Source organism: Falco peregrinus, chromosome 11, assembly GCF_023634155.1.
Source record: "Falco peregrinus isolate bFalPer1 chromosome 11, bFalPer1.pri, whole genome shotgun sequence".
In the NCBI taxonomy this organism is placed as follows: domain Eukaryota; kingdom Metazoa; phylum Chordata; class Aves; order Falconiformes; family Falconidae; genus Falco; species Falco peregrinus.
This window is the reverse complement of record NC_073731.1, coordinates 14,175,442-14,189,028: the sequence shown is the minus strand read 5'-3', so window position 1 is coordinate 14,189,028 and position 13,587 is coordinate 14,175,442. Positions and strand designations below refer to the sequence as shown.

General features: G+C 41.3%; 1 protein-coding gene across 1 annotated transcript in view; it reads right to left on the bottom strand.

Annotated features, from left to right (window-relative positions):
- Positions 1-13,587, bottom strand: part of GLP1R (glucagon like peptide 1 receptor) — an 89,816-nt gene that overhangs the window by 28,487 nt on the left and 47,742 nt on the right. The window contains exons 4-5 of the mRNA XM_055816526.1: positions 6,097-6,206; positions 3,319-3,425 (exon numbers count right to left, since the gene is read on the bottom strand). Coding sequence (XP_055672501.1) covers positions 3,319-3,425; positions 6,097-6,206 — 217 coding nt within the window. The remainder of the gene's footprint in view (positions 1-3,318; positions 3,426-6,096; positions 6,207-13,587) is intronic.

The following is a 13,587-nucleotide window of genomic DNA, read 5'->3' as shown; positions in this document are numbered from 1 at the left end:
CATTCAAAATGTCAGCCCTAAGTGTGAATGTTTGGGGGAAGAAAGGAGATCAGTGTGTAAGGAAAAAATATTTTAAAAGTTGAAAAAAGTGTAAAAATAGTAATTTTCAGAAGACATATCTGAAAGGACTAAAAAAGGTCAAGTTTTGTGTAATGTTGAATCTAATCTCCTTGAACTGACCCCAGTGTCAGTGCACAGGTTTACCTTGGCAAGGCCCAGGAACTGGTAGGCAGTACAGCTTCTGTCTGTGCTCAAACCCACAATAAAAAAACATCCACCTGTAAATTACTGCTTTGACAAGAGAAAAATCTGTATTCAGATTGCCTCCTGGGCGAATTATAAATACTTTCTGTAGAATTAAAAGGACCAGAATTTTCACCTCTGCATTCAGAATTTAAAACAAAACAAACAAAAAAAACCAAAAAAACAAAACCCCCCAAAAAATCCAAAGAAAAAAATCCTCTTAAATTTCAGCAGCCAACTGCAAAGACAGTACAATTGCTACTTGTCAAAAAAGAGCATGTTAAGGGATTGCAAAAGAAACTGAAGTCATGGAAATGGCATCCAACTGCAGAGTGCTGCCAATATTTTACCAGCCTTACCCACAAACGCTTTTCTTCCAGCACTCCAAGGGTACACACTTTGCTTCAAAGGAATTTACACTGGGTATGATTCCTTTTTGATGCTAAAAAGATATAGGTAATATATGATAAGCAGAAATTGTTCTAGCAAGAGTTTCAGTGAGCTTATGGTTGACGTGTCTATTTTTACTGCTCTATAAGTTTGGATAGAAAAATAGACTTGGTCTGAAAGTTACCGGTTTTGCACTGAAAAGGAAGGAGAATTTTCTTCACCGGTCAAATAGAATTTTTTGCATTAAGTCACCGCTTATGTCAAAATTTACCTAAGATTAATATTAATTTTCCTTTAACTCAAAATTTATTTCTTGCTACCCTTCAGAACTGCTACACATTTAGATCTGATTGAAAAAATTATGTAAATTGGCCAATTGAAGAAAATAGGTTGCTAGTAGCTACTGAGTATTTCTGCTACAGGCGATGCAAGTTATTCAAATTGTTTCAGTCATGAAGTTATGGGCCTAATTCAGCTTCCATCACTGAAATTACAAACTTTCCCTCTATTTTTTTTAGAGGATGCAAAATTGGATACTAGAGATATATTGTTTCCTCTGTTGTATCATCATTAAAAACAAATACAAAGGTTATTATGTAGTTTAAAAACTTAAAAAGGCTTTCCTATTACAAAAATGGAAGACGTTAGCATTTTGGTGCCACTGAATTAGATTTTGATCCTGATTTGCTGAGGTCGCACAGCTACTGGGACAGAGGCCACAAGTGGAGCATCCAGTCAGGATCCAGCAACTGCAATCCACGTACGGGTAGGTCTCATGTATTTCCTGAGATCCAGGACTAGGTTGTGTCCAGATAGACAATTTAGACAGGAAAGCACAAAATGGATTGATGGCATAGCTTTAACAAGGCTCTCAGTCCCTTTGACAGCTCTGAAACCTCATTTTCAAAATCAGCAGCACACACTCACGTACACTTCTCAAGTCCCTGCTTCACAGTTAAAGGAAAAGATGCTAAAGCATCTCTCCACAAGTCAGGACATCAGAATTCCCTCTCTTGGGTCTTCCTGACAAACTTACTCTTTGTTCCCTGCCAAAAAATACATGCATCCTTCCTTTGTTCCTTCAAAAGTATATGGTTGTGCTCTGTGACCTTTGGGCTGTTAAGATCATTCAAAAAGCATCACTGATGGGTGAAACAAGGAGAAAGCACTTATCCTGGCAGACATCTGGGGACTTCAAGGCTACCTGGGGTTTTGTCAGATGAGTACTAAAGTTGCACAGGTACAACATGTATAACTCATAATTACCACGTGGCATTCACAGACGGTGAGCATGCCTCGCCATTTCTGTAGTCATTGTAAATCATCTTTGAGACTGCTAGCCTATGCTTCTCCACTGGAAGGAGGAGGGATGCTAATGCTAAAAGGTGTGGGACAACATTAGAAGTCTTGTGTCATTTCAGTTTTGGAAATTAGAAGCTAAAAGGCACGACTGATCTTTTTAAATACAAAAGGGGTATAAACACTTAGGAGGGAGGAAAGGAGAGGGACTCCCTTGCAGTGCCACACTTGCAGAATGTTGGCACCAGAGCAAATGATAACCAGCAATGATAATTATTTAGCCAGGAAAGAAAGTTTCTTAAGGATCAGAGCACTGAAAGTTCCCGACCTGATTTCAAATAACAGTACCAGAAAATGGAGAATTATACTTTTTAGGAGGCAGCCTCATCGGCATGTAATAGGGATGATGGGACCTAGCTAGATACAGCAGCAGGGATCAGGACTTCATGGCAGAGCTTCCTTCTCCCAACAGAGCAGGATCATGTCTCCTGCTGCAGGAAAAACTGGCTGGAATCAAAACACCTCTTGCATTTACAGAGGGGGGAAAAAAGAGAAACAAAACAAAACAAAACCAAAACACAAACCCAAGATCTCTCTGTTGGGAGTGCAAAACTGTTTGTTTGTGTTCTTTTATTTTTTCCTCTTGTTTTGTTTTGGTGTTTTGTTTTGGGTTTTTTCCCTGAAACCTACACAGTGTAACATTGGCATGTGCAACCAGTAGTCTCTTAATTTCAATGCACTCCATGCCATTTTTTGGTGCATACCTGGATGAACCCAATACGCCAACCTGACCAGGTGACAGTAATGTATTTACAGTCACCTTTAAAGTTTCAAAATCAGGTTCTCTTCCATATTGCAAAAGAAAAATGAAAATTTCTGAAATTTCTCCAAGAAGAGAAATTGTGTCAAAACCCCATTTCTGCTCTGAAATACACCCTGTTGGGAAATAGACCAGATTAAGCTTTATGCTCTATGTAATTCCAAGCAAGGCAAGATGAAAACTTCTGTCCTAAATGTCATCTCACACCCCAGGCTAGTGCCTCATCTGCAAGGTGACACCACGAGGGAAAACTGGAATCTCTCTTTTTCCATCTCTTCCAGTGGAAATTTCATTGAAATAAAAAATACCACAACAAAATACTGCAACTAATAAAAAGCATCTGTTCCACACATTCATACAGGTAACACTGCAAAAATTTAGGAATTTTACTTGCATTTTGAGAACAAATGATTGTAGAAAGGAACACACAAGTGACATAAGGTAGAGAAATATTAAGGTGATGAAAGAAGGGAAAAAATAATCAAATGTTTCTGTCAAAGTCCAATACTATCATATAGAAAAGCATAACACCTTTTCTCCACTCTGTTCAGAGCTTCACCAGTTACCTGAATCCAAGCAGAATGGCAGTTGCTATTACAAGGGCAGAGAAGGAAAGAGCATATCCAATGGTGTATATGATGGACGAATGCAGGAGCTGTTCTTCTGGTGCATCCTGAGAGCATGTAAAGAAGAAAAAAAAAAAAAAGGGTGTGTGTGTGTGTGCAGGGGAAGACAGAGCTCATGGTCTTCAGTTCTTTTCTCCCACCTGCTTTCTAACTTTTCTTAACAATAACCAGTAGTCATTCTCCTACTTTCAAGTTTAAATAGACAAATCAGTCTTTCACTTTCCGTATGCTCAAAAGAAATAAAAATTTAATCATAGTTCCCCAGCTGCTCCCAGGTGTTCACTCAAACAGTTGGGTTCTGCAGCCAGGCTAGAAAATAGATAATGTGACGCTATTTCACAATAAAGTTGGAGAGGCATGAATTACCATACAAGCAAGTAATAAACAGATGGCAGGAAGCACAGGCACAACTCAACCCTGTAGTAAAAATGGCAAAGCTGATGTTTTCAGACTTGTACACTTAAAGCAAGTGTCCTTACTGCTGCAGCGAGGGGGGTCCTTTGGCTACATCGATACTTTGAAATAAAACAAGCCAGGTCCCATCCACTGACTCTGAGGCACAGCACACCTTGCATTCATACAAATAAACTCTTTTCTGCCCCAAAAAAGCCTCTCTTCTGCCTCAACCATGCAACCTCCTGGTAACAAACCACAGCCCAACACCATCTTGTCACCCAGGTGTCACAGCACTGCCTGGGAGGGAGCGACCCAACATGGGCCAGAGCAGCAGGGATGCTCACCATCCCCCCCCAACCCCGACAGTCCCGGGCTGTGGCTCTCTTCAGATTCATTGCTAAAGGCACGACCACTGAGACCCTTGCTTGAAAGTTCTGGCCAAAAACTTTTAGGGAGAAGAGAAACATTTCAAAAGCTACAGGCAGATCTGAATTATAACGCAGCTTTATTGCTCACCCTCTGAGGCACATTCACATTCTCTGTCCTGGTTCATTTCTAAGCATATATCATATATCTTTGTCTAAATAGACTCACACATATTACTTCCCTTCTTCAAGCTGCTAATTCTGCAATTGACTCCTGAGACCTGTGCTGTACAAAGGAATACATTTATTGTACTTCAGAAATAAGTACAGCTATTCAGATGTACTGTGTACAGCCAGGAGGATTTAAGATGAACATACAGGCTGTTCCTCAGGGATTTGCTGGGTTAATATTTTAAAGGGAATGATATGAGAGCTGCCTTACGAAGAGAAAAGAAAAAATCCCTTCAGTACCAAAGCTCAGGCAAGCTATCAAGCCCTGACAACTTAAAACATCTACGCAGATCAAAACCGTATCACACGCTTAAAGTAAACAATGTTATTTTAAAAGGATTCACTCGCGAACCCTTTGCATTTTGTTTTAGCAACAGTTGTAACATAATACACAGCAAACTTAGCAAAACAACCTCTTGTTCTTCTCATGTTCAAGATACTTAAGCCAAAGTAGGTTATTAGGGAGCTCTGTATACATTAGCTGGAAGCCCAAACATGGCTGTTCACATTTCAGGGAGCAGCACCATGCTCTCAGGGCTTCAGAATCCAGATCAGTTCACAGGAACTTGGAGGGAGGTGCCAAATGACCAAGTGTTACCATTAGGTATCTCTCCTTGGCATGTCCCAACACAGCTCTAGAAGAAACCATAATGGCAAACAAGTCAAATGAGCAGACTTACACTTTGCCTTAAGGTAACATGCTCTGCTGGGATACCCCAGAACATGGAAGTTACAAGGAATAAGGCTGCGAATTAAAGGGAAAAGCTAAACTTAACATATTTGGAGAATTAGAAACTATCCCTTTTTCCATCTCCGTCTAATCTGCAGCCATTTATTTCTTCTAAAGAATGAGGCACTGAGCAATGGGAACTGCAGAGGACACAGATCCCACAACACCTGGGAATTTTGTATACTTGAACTGTTTCGGCTAGGTGTGTACTAGTTCACAGTACCCAGGGACAGAGAGAGTACGCTTAGTTTCTGTGAGGAAAACCATCGCCCTTGGAGGCTCACAGCAGTAATGGTATCACGTGTCATGGGAACGCACACAGTGCTCTAGCTGACGCCAATGGCTGAAAAAAAGTCCCTGGAAATCCCTACGCTCCCCTTCATTTGGTGCCAGGCGTCTCAGCTCCCTGCAGAGTATAAAGCACTAGGGCAAGAAAGTAACACTGACAAGCCTAATTCCATCGCCCACAGCAAATTAAGGTAAAAAGACAAAACCACCCCAAACAAACAAAAAGCAGGTTTCTGCCCAAAGGTGAAAAGCAAATATCCTTCAGTTCAGTTCATCTTAATCACCTTAATAACTACTAACAAGACAGAGAGAACCAACAGTCACTTTACGTAATGATGTACCAATGGAAGAAAAGGCAAAGGAATAACATGAGGTCACTCCTCTGGTTCAGGTGGGCTGCAGCTGAGCCCCCTGCACCGCACCGCAGCTGGGGCTACCTGGTTCACTTTTCTTGGCTGCCTCACGTACATTTAAGCCTGCTCTCACCTACCCTCCACGCTCGCTTTGTTGAAGGGGAAAGCCTTGATGTCCCTTACCGTTGGGCTCACTGAAGCGAGGCACCCAGGAGTAAAGATTACTTTGACAGGACAAAAATGCATGGACACCAATGACTATGTGTTTCCTCTCTTCTGATGGACACCAATGACTATATGTTTCCTCTCTTCTGTTTTGTCCTAGACAACAGCAATAAGACATGGAAACTCTTACCTGGTCCGAGGCCTCACATTCAGACAGGTTCCTCCAGGGCAGGGTCGAATTCTCCTTCAGCAGCCATGTGCCCTCCAGGGTGCAAAACCGGTACACTTGCCCATGCAGCACTGCCAGAAGCGAAATGAGCCGCAGGGTTAACAGGAGGAGAGCCTGCTCCTGGGGCAAAGCGCACAGAGTCCTCTGAGGCTCTGCACAACCTTCCTCCCTCACCCATCACCCTCCTGGCTGGAGGGGGAAGGAGTGCTTTGCCCACTCCCTGCCTGCGGCAGATGCTGCTGCTGCTCATCCTCAAGGCCAGGGAGTGGCTTGGGAGGATGCGGCTGCAAAGGGATCAGACAGCACGTACTCCAGGACAGCTGCTAACCGCTCAGCAGCAACAACAGTCTCAAGCAGTTACTGCCATCTTTGTATGGATTTTACAATGGGCATGCATTCCAGCTCACTGAAACATCAGTTATTAAGACACACACATCTTGGAAATGTTTAGCCTCAGCTACAAAATTCACAGGGAAAAGAAGGTGCAAAAAGAGTAAATGTGCTTTTTCTTTTCTGAGATCATGCAGACCCAGAGACAGAGAAACCTCAGAACTAGGTAAGCTAACACAAGATCCCCAAAATGTAAAAATGTAAATGCTTATGCAAACATCTGTGCTACAAAATGAAGCAGTAAATCTTTGCCTAAACTACCCATGTACTCTTTTTATTTCTTCTATTTTGTTTGAATAGCAAAACCAGCAATAAATAAAACACCATTCTGAAGCAGTTAGCAGCCTGATCTTGTAAAAGCAGGTATGATGAAATGGGTCATAATAAAATCACATCAGACCGAAGCATCAAAATAAAAGCACAAAGGGGAAGGAGCACGCAACCACAGTGTAGCAAAAGAAACCCTCTCTCTAATGTCTGGAGCACTGGGGAAGTCTAACAACTTTTAAAGCTGTACTTAAGCAACCTGGAGGTGCACCTGTATCAGAGCATAGCTGGAGTGATAATGTCGGCTGCTTTGCAAACAAAGTTTCTTGCTAATCACATTTCTGACCCAATAAACTGACCTATTCTATGTTATGAATCTGCTCGTCAAAAAGCAGTGCTGGGTCAGCCCCTCAACCAGGCTTAGCCTCTACTGAAGCAATGTTCGGAAATAAACGCTTGCAACATTTTGACATGTGAGAAGCCAAGTTAGGAGGATTCAGTTCTACATGGGTATTAACATGCTGCTCCATTACCGCTTTTGCTCCAAGCCAGCCTTGCCTGCTGCAGCCTCATCCTGTTGTCAACTCCCTCATTACTGCAAACTGGAACTCATTAGGATGCAGCACTTCTGTTCAATGGGAAAATAGTAAAACTTATTTGAAATTATAACAACCCAGTAAGCTATTTGCATATTAGTTGGAAGCTGGTAATTTCTTTGATAATTGTCAGTGGTAGACCAGCAGCAGGTACCTTAAGTGAAGAATGATGTATATAGATACATATAATATAGACATTCATATTCTAATAAGCCATTTCTAATAAGTATGCTAAATGGTAACTGATAATGGTTTTGGTAGGCAGAGTCTATGTGCTTTTGTAATTGGTGTACTGAATATACCAGTAAGAGATAATATGAAAATGATATAAAAATTGTGTTATGCTTGCTGGAGGTTTTTCCATACTATTAAGAATATCTGTTCACATATATTTACACAAAAATAGGAGATTAGGTCAGCATATGCAACAGATACATTCACATCCACTAACTGCTACAGACATTTTGTCACCTACTCCATCTGCTGCCAGTGCCAAACACTTCCTTCAGTCGGGATGTTGGAATAATGCTAAGGATCTCACACCTGGTGGAAGACAGTAAGTAGGAAAGCATCATTTTTCTTTCCCCTCGAGATTAACGGACCACAGATTAAAGCAAACCATTCAAAATGTCAAACGCAGCTCTAGGAGTTAGGAAACGTTATATATTAGAAGCCAATGAAGGTGAAATCCAGGGGGTTAAAGTCCAGAAGGTCACAGGACTCAGAAATTCAGTCTGACTGCCACTGCATGAGCTGTAACCAAGAAGTACCACAAGACAAAATTAGTATGAGAAACAATCTCACACAGAAAGAAATTCCACTGCATTCCTGAAAAAAAAGAAAAACTTGCTAAGAAAAAAATGATTAAAAAAACTCCCAAACAACAACCCCCCCCTAAATCCCCAAATAGATTATTTCACATTCTCTGAAATTCTTTGTGATTTTTTTTTCCCCTCCAGTATTTCTTACTGTCAAGGTCTAACTGGGATAAAAGCTTAGCCTCAGTGTATTTATTTTCTCTCCAAATCATCATGACACGTTTTAATTTTCTTTTTCTTGATAACACTTCTTTCGAAATAAGGAGGAAAATCTATTGTATGCTGAAGCCTGGCTTATACTGGAAAATGGAAGAGTTTACAGTAAACGAAACATGAAATTTGCCATCAGACAGAAAGACAAAGCAATTCATTTAGATATGAAGAAAACCAAACGTAACCCTATTACACTGGAAAGGAGAGCTCCTGCAACATCTAGGAGTCACAAACACTCAAGCTGGACTGACAGCTGTGGTGGACCTCTGGGTAGCCACAAGCCAGCTGCATCAGGTTGCTGTAGCCTCACTGCTTGCCAAAACAGTGGTGGCAGTGCAGGACCCAGAGGCAATCAAAGACCAGCTGGGCTGCCTGCATCCAGGAAGAGCCTTAAGAAGTAAAAGAATTAATCAAACCAAAAATCCAAATAGATGAGACTGTGTATGAGAGTGCAAGAGATGTCTGGTCTATGGAATCATTTATTAGCCAAAATGCTGATGAGATAGAAAAAGTTAAAAAGAAAACTTAGACTTTAAGGCAGAATTGAGGTTCTGGTTGATACACAGAGAGATGCTCATGAAAGAGTCGAGAGACTGCTCAAACCACGACATGAAGAGAGTGCAGGGCTGATGGACTGCAGGCAGCCAGTTACTCTCAGGAACGTGAAATTGTCTCACCATTGTGGAAACAGATTATTTTCAGTTATGTGTTGAACACCACAGAACCCATGTGTCATCAGCAGAGGTCTACTGTGTGGGCTGTGGCTGCGAAGGGCTCCGTGATGGACGTACACCATGTGTGAGACCCTTCACCCCCTGCAGCTGGGCACATCCAACACCAGCACCCCGCAGACTTGTGGGGCAAACCCAGCGCAGGGGTGCTGACATCTCTGCGGGCTGCATGGTTGGCCACAGAAGGCCCCCAGAAAAGAAGGTCCAGGGCCACAGTTCTGTGAGCCCCAGCCTTCGTGCCGCATGGCTGCTGCAGGATGCGCCTTTGGAGCAGACCTCTCCTGAACTGCATCATCCTGCAGCCGTTCCTGGTTTCTCCGTTTCCTAGAAGCACAAGGCAAACAGCCTCCATCCACTCATCCTCCGAGCAACAGGCTCCAACACAGGCAGCCACCTGCCCAGACACAAGAAAAATGCTGTTAACGACTGACAGCTTAGAACAAATTTTACCTTAACCGAGTGCTCTTCCCTGGTCTTGCCTCACTGAAGAGAGGGACAGAGAACAGTCTCAACATCAGAAACTGGTGTGTCTCCAAAATAACTGATAAAAGCCTGAAGTGGAGACTTCAGATCTTTTTTGTTTTGTACACAAGCTAAATTCTGTTCCAACCGATTTCAAGGAGATCCACTGGCTATTAATTAGGGGCATTTTGATTCAAGCCCTGCAAGTATCTTACCACTCTTATTGCTCAGAGGAAAGCATGTGGTTTGCATTAAAGCTACCTATAAATGTTCTTAAAACAATTTTTTCATCCAGATTTTTTATGACTCCCTCTCTGCATGGCTGGTCATGACTTAGGATAGCAGAGATCTTCAACCTCCCAAAATGGATAAAGGGATAGTATTCATACACACCCTTTCCTTGCTGTATCCCTGATCCAAAGCCTGCCAGGAATCTCATTTCCTTCAGCTTTCATATGAAGCTGTTGCTGAAAAAAATTCAGCTTATTAATACGTACAGAGGCAAACTAACAACGACATGCTTGGAGGCTGCCTGTGTGCCATGACAGAAGGCAGGTGCACACAGCTTCCCCTCAGCTGCTGAGCAATTTCAGCTTCTTGCAGGTAGTTTAGTTAGAGGTGACTCACATTTGTCCATGCCTGAATTCTGCGGAGTGACTCAGGTCTTCTTACCTTTAATGCAGTGAAAATACTAAACATACAATGATCAGCTTCAGTTCTAATAGACCAGCATGATGAACGACCTTTTTTGAATGTTCGAGTGGCTGCTGCCTCCTTGCTATCCTGCAATACTTTTTATTCCTGTCTTGCAATGGTTTTTTTGTTACCATATAGTGAATGTTTCAAATCACACTGATGATTACATTCTAAAATTGGCTACCTGCAAACAAAAAAACCAAACAAAATTCTACTGCAAGTGTATATAGAATCTGATTTTATTTAACCTGTAAGCTAAATGCACTCACTCACAAAGTTGCACAACCTTTGAACAGCAGCTTAACGACACAGGTTTATTTGGACAGTGTCAATCGCACCTCATTAGAATTACACATCAAAACATGGATTGATGCCCAAAGCTCAGTCTCTATAAACTGATAAAAGACAGAGAGAAGAGTCTAAGAGTTATCACAGAAGTTAATAATATCTATCTAGTTCTCTGATGAGCCTGTAAATCAAATCAAATACTATAACTAAAGTACTTTTATATATGGAAAAAATATGTTATCACATGTACAGGAGGATCACAAATATTTCTTTACTACCCCCCTTTTACTAGAAAAAAAAAAAAAAAACCCAAAACAAATTAAATGATTTCTCTGCTTAAAACAACCAACCTGCTCTGAATTTTACAAGATCAGGGTGTCAAGGTCAGTGTGAGATTACTCACCCAACTGTCCCTAAGGACAAACTGGAACATTATTCATTGTAAAAACAAATTACAGCATGTCCTATCTAATCAATTCTACACAGGCAGAGAGATGAGCAAGAGAATGAGGAAAAGAACAAGAGAGACCTGCAGTTTTGTCTGGCTGCTGTGTGTCAAGTATTATAGACCTCTCCTCTGTTAATACCTACTCTTTATTTCCAGCAGGGGAAATGTTTTGGAAAAGGTAACAATTTTGTCCATAAATCAGGCACTCTGTAGTATGAGAGGCTCACAACAGTCTTAAAAACAGGCTGGTTTGTTCCTGAAATGAGCAACTTGCCCTTTGATAGGGAGAGCAATTTATCAGAGTTTAGGAGGTCGCGCCCCCGTCAGCAGCTCTGTGCAGCTATCATTTGGTGTGACCTGGGCACTGCTCTCCTGAAAGGAGCTGCTCTTGGCTGTAAAAGCTGCTGCATAAGTGTCACTCTCCCAATCCTGGTGCTGCTTACAGCGAGGATGTCCTAAACCCAGGACTCGCCCCTAAGCATGCTGCTGGAAATACAACACCAGGGAGCATCCTGATCCCAAAGCCCGCGGGAAGCAGGAGGAGCTCCAGCCTGCACTGCTGTCCCAGGATCACATCTATCAAAACGTGCATTTACGCTGGGCTCACTGCCACATTGTCTGGAACTATATTACCTCAACAGGCAGTTTAACTATGAGTACTTTGTTTAGTATCCTTTCCCACTATTCCTCCTCCCTCACAGAGTATTAGTCATCCCAGCTCCTTTGCTTCAGTGATGATATAAAAAACTGCAAAACAGCTGTATCTTGCATTTTGCCTTGAAGGCAGAAAGGTTGGTGGCCACTTTAAGTTCTTGCAGTGGGAAGAGAGTAACTTTCAGTTATATTCTATGTTTTGGGTGAGAGGTGGGGAAACAGATCCAAACACCCCTACTGTGAATTTTCCCCATCACTAGCTCCTAGCTTGAAAGATCCAAGAATACCTCCAGCCTGCTCCAACAGAAAAAATGATTACTGCAAAGAAGAGCGACAAGGGAAAAAGTCATGCATCCACACTCTACCAAGAGATGGATGTGAGCTTACACAGACCTAACAGATACCTTCAAATGGAGCAAGGGGAGACCCAATAAAGCCAGCACAGGCTGTGCCACAGGCTGCACAAGCCCACCCGGCATGCCCTGCAAATGCTCAGCGCCTGAACCCTCTTCTGTGCTACCAAAAGCACAGCCGGAGACTGCATATGGAAATGATGCTGTTTGGCATTATCCAAGGGATATTGCCTGCATGTAAGTTGTTATTTAAAAATACTCATCTTGGAATGAAACTAACACAAAAAAACCCTAAATATTCAAGAATTAGAAACCGTTAAGCTAAAGCTCCTTATGTGGGTTTTAGTTCCACCCATTAACACTGTTGCTACGTACACAGTCATACATTTTTTCCAACAGAATCCACTGTTTTATTCGGGATACAGAATAGAGGAAAATAATTTAATGGGAAATTATTTGTCCTTACCATTATGAGATGTCAAGTCATATTTAAGCATACTGAATTAATTTTATATCAAATACAGTGTTTTCTGATTTGTATGGTCCACTCAAAGACCACTAATTCAGCTCCCACATGATGACTAAGTGCTGTTATCTCATACGTGTACACAGATGATCCAAAAAAACGAAAACATATTCTAGTCACATAGTAAAGCCAGTAAATTATGTAACCACAAAATTTGTTCCACATGGGCATTCAGTTCTCCTAGTGCAGAGATCACCCTTGCCAGGTCTGCAATATCTTGACCCACTCAACACAAACTTCCACAGCTAATGAGGTAATGGTCCTGCAGAGAAGAGCCCCCCTTGCTATATATCTCACAAGCAGATCCATTCTGCATAACGAAGGAGAAAGAGACCTGTGGAGAAATTATAGAATACAGCTTCATAATTAAAAACTACTTGCATAATGGTGGCCAATAAAGGTTCTGTGAGCAAAGTAGATGATGCCAAATCATAAAGCATGAATTAAGTTGCAACCTTATACATTGTTGTGTTGTAGTTAATGCCTCATAAAAATTAAAGTATCTTCCTGAAAAACAGTACTGTGTTTTAACAGAAAGTATTACCCTAAAAGGAGCTATACTCTCCAAGCAATCCTGCTGAGTAACTTATACCAAGAGCTACATTAACTATGCTAGACCACAGTGAAACCTAACAACTTTTTGAAACATTTAAAAACTCATGAAAACGCATGCATTAGGTTGAATAGAGAGTGTTTATGAACTATAAAAGACATGTGAATTAATGTAATAGAAGAAGGTTGTTTATGAAAAACAAGTATTTATGATAATGGTACAGCTTTGTGAAAGTTTGGTAAGATACCAAAAAGCACCATTAAAAATTTTGTTCAGAATAAATGAAAGTGGGTTGGAATAAATTTATTGCAACAAAAACCGTGATTGGAAGTTTAATGCATAATAAACTTGTAAAACCAGTGCTAAGAGGTTTGGTGTTTTAAAGTTATTGGATCAGTTAGAAGACATCTATTCTTACTAGATCAATAGAATACATCTCATTAGAGGGTGTTAAAAT